The sequence below is a fragment of the Leishmania donovani genome, chromosome 26, assembly GCF_000227135.1.
Source record: "Leishmania donovani BPK282A1 complete genome, chromosome 26".
Classification (NCBI taxonomy): Eukaryota; Euglenozoa; class Kinetoplastea; order Trypanosomatida; family Trypanosomatidae; genus Leishmania; species Leishmania donovani.
This window is the reverse complement of record NC_018253.1, coordinates 437,197-451,736: the sequence shown is the minus strand read 5'-3', so window position 1 is coordinate 451,736 and position 14,540 is coordinate 437,197. Positions and strand designations below refer to the sequence as shown.

Sequence of the window (14,540 nt, the reverse complement as noted above, 5' to 3'; positions counted from 1 at the left end):
CGTGCGTGTGCGGGTCTGGAAATGCTTCTGTGTGCGTACCGGTGGAGCGATGGGTACGTGCGCGTGCGGCTGGGCAGTGCGACGGTGCCTGTGTGAAGGATATCGCGTGGATGCAAGTATGGCAGGCGATTAAAGCGGTTGCGCGTGTGCGTGTGTGGGGGGGGGGGAGGGCCAGCAAAGAGTCGGACGAGAGGGGGGAGAGAGAGAACCGTAAAGGAGATAGAAAAGAGCAGAAAGCGTGCAGAAGAAGTGGAGGGCAGAGGGATGAGGGCGAGGGCGAGGGAAGGGTTTGGAGCCCATCAAGGGCAGCAGCCACCGCCGGAGTTCCTCCCGCTCTACATGGGCGGCGTTGACCTCATATGCTGTGGACGCTCTCCTCTGCTTTCGTGCCGTAAAGGGCGGAAGGCGACCGAGCGTGTCACAGTCCAAACGCTGCCTTTCCTTCTCTAGAATGCCCCGTTCGCGGAGGCCTGCCAGCTGTTGTCTCCTCCCCCTCACCTCCACCCACACCCTCACCCACACCCAGGCTTCGTCCCCCTTTAAAGGTTGGCCTCTCCCTCGAAGGCGGGAGGGGGGGGTGGAGTGAAGGGCGCAGGCGCGCCCTTTTTGCCAAGCGGCAGAGCAGCGTTCTCCTTCTCTCTTTACTTGTGGGGAAAGACAATTACACACATACGCAGACACGCACGGATGGCGAATTCAGGGCATCGCAGCGCTGTTCCCACACTGGCGAGACGCTGCGTTCACGGCGCTGCCGCGGGCAATCTGGTTGAGCTGATCGTTTACACGCTCGAGGTCGACAGCCTCCTCTTCTTTTCTGCGTGCCTCGGTGATACCGGCGAAGGGTGAAGACGGAGGGGCCGCACTAGCACCCTCTGCGGTGCCGACGGCACCAGCGATCCACGCCTTGCAAGCTCTCCACAGAGGACCATTACCCGCTGCAGAGTCTCTCGCGTGAACAGGAGTGCTCGCCGCGCTGCCGTCGCTGTGGTGATCAGGGGCCAGCATGCCCGCAAGGGCATCCTTTACAAGCGCAACCTGAGCCCCAGTTACCGCCTCCAGCGAGGTGACGTGCGAGCCCGTCGCCTCTGCACGAGCAGCACGCGAGTGAGCTTGTGCACTGGCATTGCCACGACCTTCTCCTGTTACGATGCTCTCCGAACCCGTGCCGCTTTCATTGAGCGCGGCAACGCAACGGCAAATCTCCAGTGCCAGGGCGCGCTCCTCTCCTGTCAACGTGATCACCCCCGGAGTCGGTGGCGATTCACGTGGCGGCGCCCCACGCCACGTCGTCACAAAACTGTAGAGGAGCAGCACCAGCGCATGCCGTAACACGCGCGTTGATGCAGCCAAGTGATGGCGCTGATGTGACGTAGGCTTGGACACCGGTGGTGTTGCAAACGTGGTCAGGTAGCGGAGAACAGGGGCTACGTCCTTTTCCAGACATTCCGCCAGCGCTGCGCTGACGGTGTCGGGTGCCCCATACGCGCAGCTCTGCACCTTGTGTGATGGTGCGGCGATCGATGGCTGGCGCGGTGTATGAAGTACGGAGAGCAGCATGTGCGCACTCCACGTGGCCAGCAGCGACTCCAGTCCTTCCGACGGAGTCACTGTAGCCTCGCACACCCCTTTCAAGACGCTTGCGTGCGCAGGCGGGTACACCTCGGCGAGACGGGCGGATGCTACCGCAAGGAGCGTTTCATCTACCCAATGCTGAGCAATGGACCTAAGCAGCGGCGCCGGCACCGCGTCAAACTTCGTGTTGCCTGCCTTGTCCGTGCTGCCTCTGGGCGACTCTTCTTGCAGCTGCAGTTCATTAAAGAATGCACTCCAGCAAGGCACCCACGCACCCGAGGAAGGCAATCCACGAGAGGCTGCCAGCAGCGCTGCCGGCCATCGGGCGGAGAGACGAGCAGCGGTGCGCACCACGATCATTATGGGCTTGACTGATAAAGAAAAGCAAAGAAGCAAGAGGGGGATCAGAGACACGCACGCGGCTCGAACATCGCAGCGCTCCGTTGACCCCCCCCGGGCTAACGTGGCTACGTCGAAGAAGACGGCACAACGTGCAGGCAGCGAAGATAGAAAGAGAGGGCGTAGGATAGCTGGTAATGTGGAGGGCGAGAGAAGGGGCGCAAGAGTGCAGAGACAGAAGATGGTGGTAGCTGTCGTGCCCAGGTGAAGCAGGGGGTGCATGTGTCTCGCGCGCGTTCACTCATCGGGATTCTATGAAGCCTTCTCTTTTCGCGAACTCTGCCACGCAAGTTGGCCATGACAAAGAGCTCAGGCACAGCGGAGACGGTGACGGAGTTTTTCTGATGATATGAGGCAGGCGTGTGTGTGTGGGGGGAGGGCGATGATCGTCTTCTTACCCACCCGCACCTGAACGCTGCCACCAACCTACAACCAAGCGCTCCAGCTTGCTCACCTCATCTAACGGAGACGGCAAGCACGAGCTGCAGCCTGCCGAGAAGAATGGAGGCTGTTCAGGATGTCTGCATCCTTCGTTTTTCGTTTCTGTTGCCTTTTCAGGACGTGTGATTACACAGAGGCGAGAGAGAAGAACAGACGCAGGTTGGGGGGGGGGATTCGGAGGGAGGAACTCTTCATGCATGACGCCTCTGCGCAGTGGACAAGCCAGCAAACATGCTGGACATGGCACTCGCACACAACCGTACGCACCTCGGGCGTGAGAAAGAGCGAGCGAACAATGACAACTACCGCAGAAAGGCAAACGGCGCGGTACACCCAAAGCGCTTATATACAGGCTCCGCGCCCCGCGAACACGGACAGCTGGCCGCGACAGCAGTGCGAGCCACACAGACGGCTGGCCGCCCCACAAAAGACCCTACATAGACACACACACCCACACCCACACCCACCCACCCACCCACACACACACACACACACACACACACCGTGGTGTAACTCGGCTTCACACCTGGTACTTCGACTTTGGACGCGTGCGCTTGCCCTTTGTCTTGGTCGCGCCAGCCGACGACCGCGCTGCGCTGACCAGCTGCGAGGACAGGCCCATGTCCACGGTGTCGCCCTTCTTTGTCTTGCTGCTCTTCAGCTCCGGCAGCATCCCTACACGAATCATCTTGGCAAAGGGCAGATTCGCCACGGCTGCGAGTTTGTAGCGGCGGAAGCGGAAGCGCTTGAGAATGCGATGCTTCTTCATCTGGAAGCGGCGAGCCAGCCAACGCGAAGACGGGTATGGATAGTTGCGCGGGCCATACGTGACCTTGCCGTAGAACTTCGCCGCCCAGCGACATGACAGCTGCTCCAGCACGTCGCCGTACTTGGACCTTCCACTCTTCATGGCTGCCGCCGCAGCGCTGGCGATGCTGGCGTTGGCGGCCATAGCGTTCAGTGCCTGTGAATCATCGAGTAGCAACAGCAGTGGCCGCATCGACACATCCGTGGCGGTGCAGACGCGCTGGCGGAAAGATTTTATGTGGCAGTTGTTGTTGAAGCTGGTGGCAACCGCCGAGGAGCTGGGGTCGATGAACGTGGAGCCGTTGGCGGCAGCGGCGCGAAAGACCGACGCCGGTGGCGGCACAGGGGCGACGTCGAGGAAGTTGCTGCACCGACCGCCGCCGCAGCGCACGCTTTGATTGCTGGCGTCGGCCAGCTTCGGCGTGATGTTCTTTATTGGACGCGTCGCGGATGCCTCGTCCTTCTTCGTGTACGGGGTGTTCCTGCAGCTCTTCGGGACGGCGGCGGCGACGGCCGATGCCACGCGGCAAAGGGCCGCGCTGCACTTCATCAGAGAGAGAGCGCGCGAGAAACCGAGATGGAGGCGAGGGAAGGGGTGCCGTGCAAAACCGTTGTGCATGCGCGGCTACGTGTGCGCCGTGTCGGTGCTTCTCTTTCCTTTGTTCCTATCCCGCTTCGTGGGCTTCTGTTTCGTTTGGGGGTGGTGGTGAAGACGTGTGCGCAGTAGAAAGGGTGACGACGAGGGGGCGGGTTGGAAAATAGAGGAGGCGGAGGAGGCCCGCGCTTGGCATCCGATGAGTCACGTGCGTACACCTGTTCGTGCGCGCGTCATGCCACGGCCAGGGGGGGGGAGGCACTGAAAAACAAAAACAAAGGGAAGCGCACGCATCCCAAAAGAGGAACCGAAGGGCTGCATCTGCACGACACAGTGGCTATGATGGAACCGAAAGAGATGGTGGGGCGGCGGCGCTGACCCGCCCGCTTCGAAGCATGCACTGTATGCAGTACTACAAAGAAACAGCAGTGACTCCGGTGAGCGCAGACACCAGAAAATACGGGCACGGAGATGCGCATGCACACCGCCGCCTCTTTCGTAGGTGAAAGGAAGCAAATAAATGACACCCGCCCACGGTGCATCCACCCTATCGGCCAGCAGGAGAGGGCGGAATCAGCAACCCGATCCCCGCCCGCATCTCGAGCTTCGATGGTGGTCATTGTTTAGTTGACGTTTGTGTGGGCGAGTCTGGACGGCCCTTCCACGGAAAAGATCCACTCACATAGAGACGGACACGCTAACGCGGACGCCCGCACTTAGACACGCACAGGGACAGAGGAGCGCGCACACACACACACACAGAGATGGAGGTTGGAAGGACAATAAAGTTAGCGAGGACGTGCATAGCACATGTACGCATACCTTGTTTTGTAGTGATACCGCCGCAACAATGGCGCGCGCGCACACACACAGAGGCAGAGGCAGAGGCAGAGAGAGGCAAGGAGGACAGTGGACAAGGGCGACAGTCAAAGGAACCAGAACCGTCGAACGACCAGGCAAGTGGGGGTGGGGTGAGGTGGGGATAGAGAGAGAGGACAGGGCGCAGCTGGGCACTGGTACGCCAGAGCACCGCATAGACAGAGGTAATCCCCCTCTCCTCAAACAGAGACGCATGTACACGACAACAACGCTTACATTAAACAAGGCCTGCCCTCACTGCACCCTCCTTGAGAAGAACAAGAGAACAACGAGGAAACAGCTACACCTAGACCCCATCGGACAGCATACACTGGTCTAAAGAAGATCATGAGAAAGGCAACGCGCCAACGTGCGCGCGTGCCATCACGCATGTACATGAGAATCGAAAGACAGCGAGAGGACTCACATCCACAGATAGCAAGACACGTCAAGGAGGTCAGAGGGCACTCCTCCGGCCAAGAAAAGGTACCAAAACACAAGCAAAGAGTACAAGAAAGGGAGCAAGAGGGAAGGAGACGGAAAACAAGTGTGGGGGCATTGGCATGCATCAGGTCGTCCGTGTGTGTGTGTGCGCGCAAGAGGCAGGGGTGCAACGGCCCCTTTTCAGCTCCGCCGCAGCAGGGCTGCGCTCTCTCTCTCTGAGTCGAGGTCGGCCCTTCTCTTTTTCCTTTTCGCTTCGCTGCCCTCTTACGTGTTGCTCAAAGAACGCAGAGGACGGAGAAGACGGCCAGCAGCACCATCAAGACACGCGTCCACCACGTGCGGCGCTCTGCTTCCGTCTGCAGCTTTAGCTGCATCTCCTTCTGCCTGCGTTCCTTTGCCTTGGGGTGCGCGTCGTCGGCAAGGTGCTGTGCCCGGCTTGCCAGGTTCTCGGCAGAGGCGGCGCCCCAGTTCACCTGGGGAAAGTTCTCCGTCAAAAAGTTCACGACAGGGTCGATCACCGGCTGCGCGGTGCGCACGAGCCACACGAGCCCGTACACACATCCCGAGAAAAGCAGCCGTGGAATGTGCAGAACGTGCTCCTCGATGTTCTTGAGTCCCTCGCGAGCCGGGGGGTTTACCCAGGCACGGAACATGAGGTAGCCCTGCACGATGAGCGACACAAACACAGCCCAGAGGTAAAAGTAGAGACACTTGTACATGATAGTGGCAAGACGGCTGACACGCAGCTGGCTGGTGTAGAAGCGCGGCTGTGAGCACTTGATAGCAAGCATGTCGCGGAACTGCTGGTCGTCATCGTAGCTCGCCATGTGCTCCTGCGGGATCGCCACATTGATGGCCTGGCCACTCTTCGCAGTTTCCGCAGACATCTTTGTTGCCTCTGCAGCTGCCTCACTGTCAGCCTTGGCCTTTGCCGCGGCCGCCATCGCCTCCGCCTGCTTCTTCTGCCAGCGGCGACGCTCCTGGGCCACGAAGGCCTGCAGCTTGCGGCTCGCCTTGTAGTGTAGCGGGTAGCCATCCTCGAGGACGTTCACACCGCTCATGTCCGAGCTGAGAAAGGCCGAGTTTGCACTACCCGGCGCACCTAGCGTGACGGCCGTCCATCCACCAAAGCCTTGCTTGCGGTGGGACGGAAAGAAGATGACGTTGCCAGCGAAGTCAAGGCCGAGAAACCGCGGCAGAATGCGGTACCGCGTGAGGCTCCAGAAGTGGCCTTCGACCATCGACTGCATGTCCTGCTTCCTTGAGAAGAGGCCGCGCAGCAACGGCGTCGTTTGCGTGTACATCTTTTCGCTTGTGCCTTTCCAGGAGTCGCGCGCACACGCTCTCTCTACGGCACCACAAGATGCTGCTATCAACTGCGCCTGTGCGCGTGCGTGCGCCTCGATCCGCACCACCGCAGAAAGTCAGCGGGGGCCGTAAAACGGGAGAGAAGGCACGGAGCGACGATGCCAAGGGGGGATGAGCGCCTGATGAGAGCACCAAGAGAGAGAGAGAAGAGATGTGTGTATGTGTGTGACCCCTGCTCCTCTCACTCTATCCCTCGCTCCCTCTTTCCGTATTTATGTGTGTGTGCTTGTGGGCGAGCAGACACGGAGGAGGCGTGGCAGACGCGGCGAGAACCAGCAGACGAGAGGCTCAAGAACAACGCACACGCGCACGGGAGAAGGGGACGAAAACAGAGCGAAGCGCACGGAAAAGAGGCGAAAAGGGGCGCGGACTGAGACGCTGCATCTAAGAAAGGGAGAAATGCAGAGAGCGAGAAAGAAAGTAATGGCCCAGTCACTACCAGTTGCCGAGAACAACAAGTGCATGGCAACACCAGAGAGCAAAGGCGATGGTGGCGAGGGTAGGCTCGAGCGCTGTGGCAATGACTCGTGCGCCTTGCATCATCTGCCCTGGTACCATTGCCGAGCCACATCGCAGGACAGGAACACGTCTCGCTTATTTCTCAGTGAAGAGGTAACGCTTAGTGGCACTGACAGTGGCAGGGCGGAGCCGCTACACACAACGCGTTCTCTCACAGAGGACTCTCGCGTGGGGATACGTTTGCACCTGCACTCAGGCTGCTCGCCATGGCTCACTGGTAGCACGCAGAGCCCCACAAATCTGCACCTCCTCTTCACCCGTTAACTCGACTCGCAGTCACTGCCTGTCTTTCTCTCTCTGCATCTGTGCTTCCCTTTCGTTTCCGCGCGCATGCGAATGCTGAGCGTGTGTGGTGCGTGTTGAACAACAGCTAAACAAGGCAGAAAGAGAGTCTCATTTCTCTTAGAACGAGAGCGAAGTCGGGAGAGACCAACAGCGTGCATCTCATTACGATCGTCGGCACCACCGCCGCCACCGCCGCCAACAGGATTAGCCGAAGTGCAAGAAAGGAGCCCAACCAGAAAAGAAGGGAGGAGGGTGGGGCGGAGAGACAAGCAGAGAGGGCGAGCCGCATGCACACTCACTCACATGTAGCACAGAAGGTGCCCATCAGCGTTCCACAGACAGGCATCTGTACCGCTCATCTGCTGCTTCTATCGACACACACACACACTCACTGGCCACGTCCCTCATCCAGCACAGCCCCACTCCGACTTTTCCACACTCGCACACATACGAACATACGCCTACGTGCATATATATATATATATGCACCTCTGCACAGCGCGGATACCAACACATCACGAACAGATACACCGGCACTCACATACTGTGGAGGAGCAGATAGAGGAGGCGCCGCGCTCAGTATTCCCGTTCTGCCATTGTATCGCACTTCACCTATAAGTGTATGGATTTCCTGCCTTATTCGACCGCATCATCTTAATCTGTTATTTGGTTACTGGTACGCACACATGTGGGGGGGGGGGGAGGGAAAGGGAGAGGAGCTCGCTAGGTGCTTTCGTTCCGGATACAGTCCAAGATCAGCTAATTGACTCTGTTCATCTCTCTCTCTCTCGCCCCTCTTTTCTCTCTTAGTCAGTGCGCACCTTCTTGGCTTTGCGACGCTCTGAGCGATCCGCATCGTCCTCATGCCGGCTCAGCAGCTCCTGCATGTCCTCGCCCATTCCATCGTCCTCGTTCTCTTCGTCGAGTTCGTCAGACGTCTGCGTCTTGTCATCGTCACCGCTCTCTTGAGCCTCGTCGTCATCGTCATCGTCTTCCTCGGCATCACTCTCTTCATCGTCGCCATCCGGGGAGTCGGAGTCAACGTCATCATCGCTGCCCGAAGAGAACTCGGCCTCGCTGCTGTCGAGGGCCGCGTCGTCGTCCTTGTCTTGGTCGTCGTCACTCTCTTCATCCGCGGCGTCGGCCAGCATTTGGTCCGCGACGACGGCCTCCCTGCGGGTTTTCTTGCTCTTGCCACGAGCGGCAGTGACACTCTCCGCCCCCTCCTCACTCCAGTCCTCACCTTCTTCACCCGCTTCGCTGTCAAAGGAGACGTCGCTCGGCATATTCGCGTCGCTCGCATCGTCAGCGAGGTCCATCGCCTCCAGCGCGTCCAGGTCCATCTCGCCGTCTTTGCCCGCCATCTCGGCCATCATGATCTGGTCCACGACATCAAGGCCGCCGCGCTTCATGCCGCTGTTGTCGTCGAGGATGCTGTGCGCAGCCTTGGTGCTCCGCAGCTGCTCCCGCGCCAGCGCGCGGGCACGCTTCTGCAACGCCACGCCCTTGCTCTCGCGCTGCCGCCGCTTCTTCTCTATCTCGAGCTTGCTGCGGACGCGCACCACTCGAGGGCCAGACCGCGAGCGCGACTCCTTGAACATTACAGGGAAGAGGATGTCGTCATCGACGACGCTGCTCCGCCCGGTGAGGTGCAGGCGTCGCTTGCTGGAGTCGCTGCTAGTGGCGAGGCCACCGTTGACGGCTGGCACTGGACGCCCCATCTCCACATTGGAGGATAGCGACTTCCGCGGAATGTTCAGGAACTCATTCTTCCGTGAAGGCCGGACGGACTTAAAGATCGACAGTCGCCCATACAGGACAGCCAGCTTGTCGTATTGGCTGCACAAGCTTTCGTAGTGGTGCAGGATGGGGGCTAGGAAGTCCTTGGGAGGAGAGGCCACCATCGGCGGTGTCGTCTCGCTCGCCCGACCGGCCGCCTCCCGCGCGTCCCAATCGCGCTGCACCGCCAGCAGCTCGCTGCCGCGGTAGTGCACAATCGCGTCGATCCACTCGAGAAGAGAGGAGCGAATCGAAAAGGCTGCCACGCCTCCGCGCAGCGCGGCACCGCTGCCCCTGCTACCATAGGCGTCTGCTGACTGCGCCGCCGCGTCGGCCGTCGCGCTGCCGCTCACGGTGCCGACGGCGTGACCGTCCTGCTCAGCCGTAGCACACGCGGTCGTCGACTCTGCACCATCACCCGCGCCAGACTGCGACGCTGGCGTGACCTTCTCGACCGCCTTACTGCACAGCCCCAAACGCTCCGAGATGACATGCAGCAGCTGCAGGCAGTACGGGAGCTGCAGGGAAAGCACCGTCGCCCGCATGCCCTCCGCGGACCGAGCGGACATGCTTAACAGGTCCATCACAGCCGACGTGTCATTTGCGTGCAGCGCCTGATACAGAGGCACGGTAGCGAGCCCGAGGGCGTGGTGTGACATGACACTGCGACCAGCCTTGGTGTCGCCTCCCTGGCGCTGCTCGAGGGCATCGTCGGCGTCGCTTGCTCCCTCGGCGGCCACTGCACTGCCGGTGGCGAGTTGCCTCCGCCGCAGCGCGGCGGCCGCCTCTTCACGGGCCACCTGCTGCAGCCGCTGCTCGAGTGTGTACTGCTTCACTGGCAGGTCCTGAATGGACTTGGCGTGGTACAGCTGCGGCGCCTTGAAAGCGTCCGTCATGTACTGGCTCGCCTTTGCGGCAACCTGCTGCCGGTGCGCTGCCCAGACGGTGTCCATAACGACGAAGGCGCTCGTAGCCGCGTCGGTGGTGTGCTGGAGAAGGTACTCCGCGTCGCGCTGGTGTGCCAGCAACGAGGCGTGCGCCGCGTTCAGCGGCAGCTCCACGACGGTGGCGACGCTGGCATTCGTGCCGGCCACGCCGAGGGCGAGGGTGGCGAGGGCCGTGCGTCGCGCGTTGGCAGCATTCGCTTTCGCCGCCCTCGCCTTCGTGCGGGCTCCGACGGCCGCGCCCGTGGTGGCCGCCGACTCCGGCGGCGCTGCGGCACCTGCGGACGAGGCCTCCTCCACGGCGTCGCCAACGTTCTTGGTTTCAAACAGGGGCAGAGCGAAGCGACCGCGCAACAGGGTCATCTCCAGCGAACGCAGCGGGCTGTCTGATGGTGCGGCGTGGCTGGGTGCTCCAGACGCCGGCCGCAATGCACCGAAGAGAAGCCGACCAGCTGCCACCGCAGACACGAGCACCACATCAGGCTTCAGTGGCACCGGCTCCACAACTGGCGGCAGCAGAGCGTCACCGAGACTCCAGAGCAGCACCGAACCGGTTAGGGTGGTCACCATGATGTAGTTGCCCTTACGGCTGCCGTTGATCGTGTCGGGCAGCACGGACACGTTGAGGATGCGCTGTCCGCACAGAAGCGTTCGGCGGCACCGCGCCACCATTGCCGACGACGATGCAGCGACGCTGTCAAGATCGGTGGTGAGGGGTGAGGCAGCGGCAGAGGAGGGCGGTGGCGTGTACCGCACGTCCCAGACGCGCACAACGCCATCCTGCGCGCTGGCCGTGATGGCCGGCAGCGAGACGGGCGTGTCCGACACACCACCGCCACCAGCAGGCAGAGCTGACGGGGCCACGCTGCTCACCCATGCAAACTCGGCACTCGTTCCCTGCGATGGAAATGCCAGCAGCTTCGTGGCGTGCACCTGCGGCGCGACTGCCGTGTTGGCGGTAGCCGAGCCGGCCATGGCACCGCTGCAGCTGCTGTTGTTCGCCAGCGCACGCATCTCGTACAGCGCATTTGTGGGCCCCGAGACGAGCACACGAAAGACGCGATTCGAGTTGGTGGCGCTTGATGCTGTGCGGGGCGCCGTCACTGCCGCAGTGTCCATAGCAGTGAGTGTGGTGACCGCGATCGAGCTCGCATCGGGCTGCACGCACAGACGAAGACACGGCCCTGAGGTGGAGTTCTGAACGTGCAGCACGTACAGGATGCGGTTGGCAGCCAAGCAGAACGCGTACCCGCCACACATCTGCAGCGAGATGATTGGCTGCTGCGTCTCTGACACTTGCACATGGGCGAGCTGAACGTCGCGGCGAACATCGTGCAGGATCACCGTACCGTCGCTGAGGCCGACGGCGGCATAATATGTGGCGACCTTGTTGTCGAGAAGCGCCTCGCTGCGGTTACCGGCAAGCGAGCTGCCCTTCCCGCTTGACGCCGGCGCTTCGTTCTCCTCCGCTTGGCGAATCGCGACAGACGTCAGTGTCAGTGCAGCGAGCGAGACTGTGCGCCTGCGCAGGGGCAACTCCACAACAGCGGCCAGGGATGAGGTCGTCGTGTCGAAGATGCGTGCGGCGGGGAAGTCAGTGCCCACCATGAAGTAACGACCAGCAAAGTCACACTTCAGAAGGAGCGACTTTTCCGTCATGATACAGTTTGTGCGTGTGTGTTGTGCTGGCAAGTGAGAGGCAGAGCGGAGGGGGACGAGGAGGGTGTGCGTGTGCGTGGAGCGGCTGAAGGCACTTATGCGTGTGCACGTCCCTCCGCAGCGCTAGCTGGTGCAAGCAAAGAAAACGTGAAAGGAGAAGAAAGAGAGATTCGAGGATCGGGGGCGCGCGGGGGGGGGAGGGGCAGCAGGAGAGAAACATCGGAACGGAAGCCGCTCCAATCCTGTTTGGGCATGAGCATTCGCACAACCACAGTTCACGTGATGGAGGGATGAGACGGCTCCTCGGCTGCTGTTGTTGTGCAGCAGCGCGCAGGAGTGCCTTCCCACCTTGGTAGAGAGCATACATGGACGTGCGTGCACAGGTTGCTTTCTAAACTGATTTGGTGGTGCCGGCTCTTTAGTTGCACGGTTACGCGATTCGCGCTGCTGCATCAAGCATGCTCCGACGTTAGCAGTGGTGCGCACACTCACATCCAGACCCTCCAAAACCACCCGCAAAAACTGCCCACATGACTCCAGCCTCAATCCCCTCTTTTCTTCCATCCGTGAGTCGATGACTATTGGCTTCACTACCCGCCGAGCGCAGATACTCACAGCCCCTCCCCCACCTCTCTCTCCCCGTCGCCTGTACTTCGTGTTGACCAAAAAAAGAGGTGCATCCGCCTCCGTGAAGGGGGGAGGGGTGGGGAGAGAGAGAGAGAACGAGTCGATGGAACGCCGACCCGGCGCAGCGAGCCCCCACCTCATAACAGGAGCCCAAACTCACGCAAAAGCACGACCGACGGGTTGCTGAAGCTCATGTCATACCAGTAGTTCACCGCGGCGGTCAGGGGGAGTGGCGGTGGCGAGGCGGATGCTGCCGCGTTGGCAGACCCGCTGTGCCGCTGACGCGCGTGCAGGTCGGTGCTATCGGGGTGTTGGGCAACACGATGAAGCCACATCGCGGGCAGGTAAAGCGTTTCGCCGGGGTGTACGTAGACGACTAAGGGGTGTAGCGGCTTGCGGCCGGCTTCCTCGCGTGCGGCAGCCGCGTCTTCATCGTTGCTAGCCCTCTTCGCCTCGGCGCTTGACAACAATGACGGCGATGGCGACGTGCTAACGCGAAGTTTCTCTAGCAGTCGGCCCTCCAGCTCAGCACGTGCAGCGCCCTCCGCGTCCACCTCCGCGTCTGCGCCGGCGAGGTCGAAGTCCATCCAAGGCACCACAGTGCCATCCTTCACGGGGTATTGCTTGAACTGAAGCGACCAGCTTTCGGCGCGGTCGTCCTCGGGGTCGATCAGGCTCGCCGCCTCATCGATAGCGAATGCCGCGGCGGGGATCTCCGGCTTCGGCACAAAGGGGCCCTCCCACGGCGGAATCAGCACGAATTCCTTCACGCCGCGCACCACCGAGTAGAGGTTCTCGACCCAGTCCTGATGCATCGATGACACCGACGCAGGGATGCCGATCCACACGTTGGCCGCCTCCACTGCCTCCTTGCTGAAGACACGGCAGCCAAACCGCTCCACGTTCGGGAGCAGGTCAACGCGCAGGTGAGTGTACTCCGTGTTCAGGCAGTTATTCTGCAGCTGCGCGTACGCGATAGCGGGCGTGCGCTGCTTGTCCGCGTAGGTGCGCATGTCAATGTCGATGGGGTGCGGCGGCGAGCGCATGGGACTGCGCAGCAGAAGGCCGTACAGCTGCGGCAGAGTCACGCGCAGCTCTGCGGCGTACATGAAAATTTTCTCTTGCCGAATCGCGCCGCCTCCGTCTGTGTCTGCGGCGTGGGTGAGTGGAGAGAGGAGCACTGCCTGCTTGCAGGCCTCATCGCCGGCGTACACGCGGGCCGCCTCCTCAGCTGGCACGGCGGCAGTCGCGTACGTGACGCGGGTGACGGAGTCAGCGCGCCCGTTTGGCGTCAGAGCCACCGTGACATTTTTGGGCCGCATTACTGCTTCCCCCGTTGACTTCGTCTTACCTGCGTGCTTGCAGACCGGCTCTTTGGTGCCGGTGTCCTCATCGTCCTCCTTCGCGTCCTCGTCCTCGTCCTGCTCTTCTTCAGAGTCAGACCTCTTCTCCGCCTCCAGTGGCAGACTGTGGTCGAGGTCAAACACGTAGCAATCGTCTCGCCACTTGCGCAGTGCTGGCCACGCCTCCAGCGCGTCGAGGATGACGCACGGGCGAGAATGGAAGACAAACTTGCTCATAAACTCCTGCTCCGTCACAACCGGCACGTTTTGATACGCCGTTGCCTCGTGCAGGGAACTTTGCTCGTTTTGGGTGCGACGGCTGGCAGTGCCAAGCCGACCGTGTGGGCCACGCAGGCTGCTCTCCTGAAGCAGCGTCTCGAGGTCCTTGCCATCTGGGCGCGCGCGCTGACGCTCGTAATCCTGCTGTGTGCATCCTTCACTCAGCCCTACGACGCGAACGCGCGGAATGCCAAACTGCCGAAGAGCGGCGGCGCTGCTCGCAAACGCCTCCAGCAGCGTCAATGGACAGCCGCACGAAGTTGCCGAGGAGACAGCGCTAGTCGGCATGATGGATGACAGGGGCAACGCGCGGACGCGGGGGTGGGGTGGGAACCGACTTTTGGGCGCCTAAAATTTGGAGCCGCGGGAGAGGCTATTGCGTGAAAAGCGCGACGGGAAGGCGAGAGCGGATAGTGAGACAGAGAGAGCGAGCTGCCGATGGTGTCCCTGCATGCATCGGCGTGCGCTTGGGTGTGCCACAGCCTCCGAGTGCGCAGGGACGCATGCAGATCAACATGCATGCACATGCACGCACGCGAAGGCACAGGACCCGCGAGGAGGACAAAGCGAAATGACCCGCAAAGAGCGCCCGATCGGTACATCCAACGTGGAGGGAAGGCA

At 61.3% G+C, this 14,540-nt stretch overlaps 5 protein-coding genes across 5 annotated transcripts; all 5 read right to left on the bottom strand.

The window, feature by feature from the left end:
- Positions 1–696: 696 nt before the first annotated feature.
- Positions 697–1,932, bottom strand: LDBPK_261310 (hypothetical protein, conserved; the record flags this gene model as incomplete). Its single annotated transcript, XM_003861670.1, has 1 exon — positions 697–1,932. One exon carries the CDS (start codon positions 1,930–1,932, stop codon positions 697–699), a length of 1,236 nt encoding a protein of 411 aa, XP_003861718.1.
- Positions 1,933–2,932: 1,000 nt separating this feature from the next.
- Positions 2,933–3,769, bottom strand: LDBPK_261300 (hypothetical protein, conserved; the record flags this gene model as incomplete). Its single annotated transcript, XM_003861669.1, has 1 exon — positions 2,933–3,769. The coding sequence occupies one exon, from the start codon at positions 3,767–3,769 to the stop codon at positions 2,933–2,935; it is 837 nt and encodes a 278-aa protein (XP_003861717.1).
- Positions 3,770–5,391: 1,622 nt separating this feature from the next.
- LDBPK_261290 (hypothetical protein, conserved) lies at positions 5,392–6,420 on the bottom strand (the record flags this gene model as incomplete). The annotated part of the gene is made up of 1 exon (XM_003861668.1): positions 5,392–6,420. One exon carries the CDS (start codon positions 6,418–6,420, stop codon positions 5,392–5,394), a length of 1,029 nt encoding a protein of 342 aa, XP_003861716.1.
- Positions 6,421–8,094: 1,674 nt separating this feature from the next.
- On the bottom strand, positions 8,095–11,670 carry LDBPK_261280 (hypothetical protein, conserved; the record flags this gene model as incomplete). Its single annotated transcript, XM_003861667.1, has 1 exon — positions 8,095–11,670. One exon carries the CDS (start codon positions 11,668–11,670, stop codon positions 8,095–8,097), a length of 3,576 nt encoding a protein of 1,191 aa, XP_003861715.1.
- Positions 11,671–12,434: 764 nt separating this feature from the next.
- On the bottom strand, positions 12,435–14,207 carry LDBPK_261270 (hypothetical protein, conserved; the record flags this gene model as incomplete). Its single annotated transcript, XM_003861666.1, has 1 exon — positions 12,435–14,207. One exon carries the CDS (start codon positions 14,205–14,207, stop codon positions 12,435–12,437), a length of 1,773 nt encoding a protein of 590 aa, XP_003861714.1.
- Between the last annotated feature and the right edge of the window lie 333 nt (positions 14,208–14,540).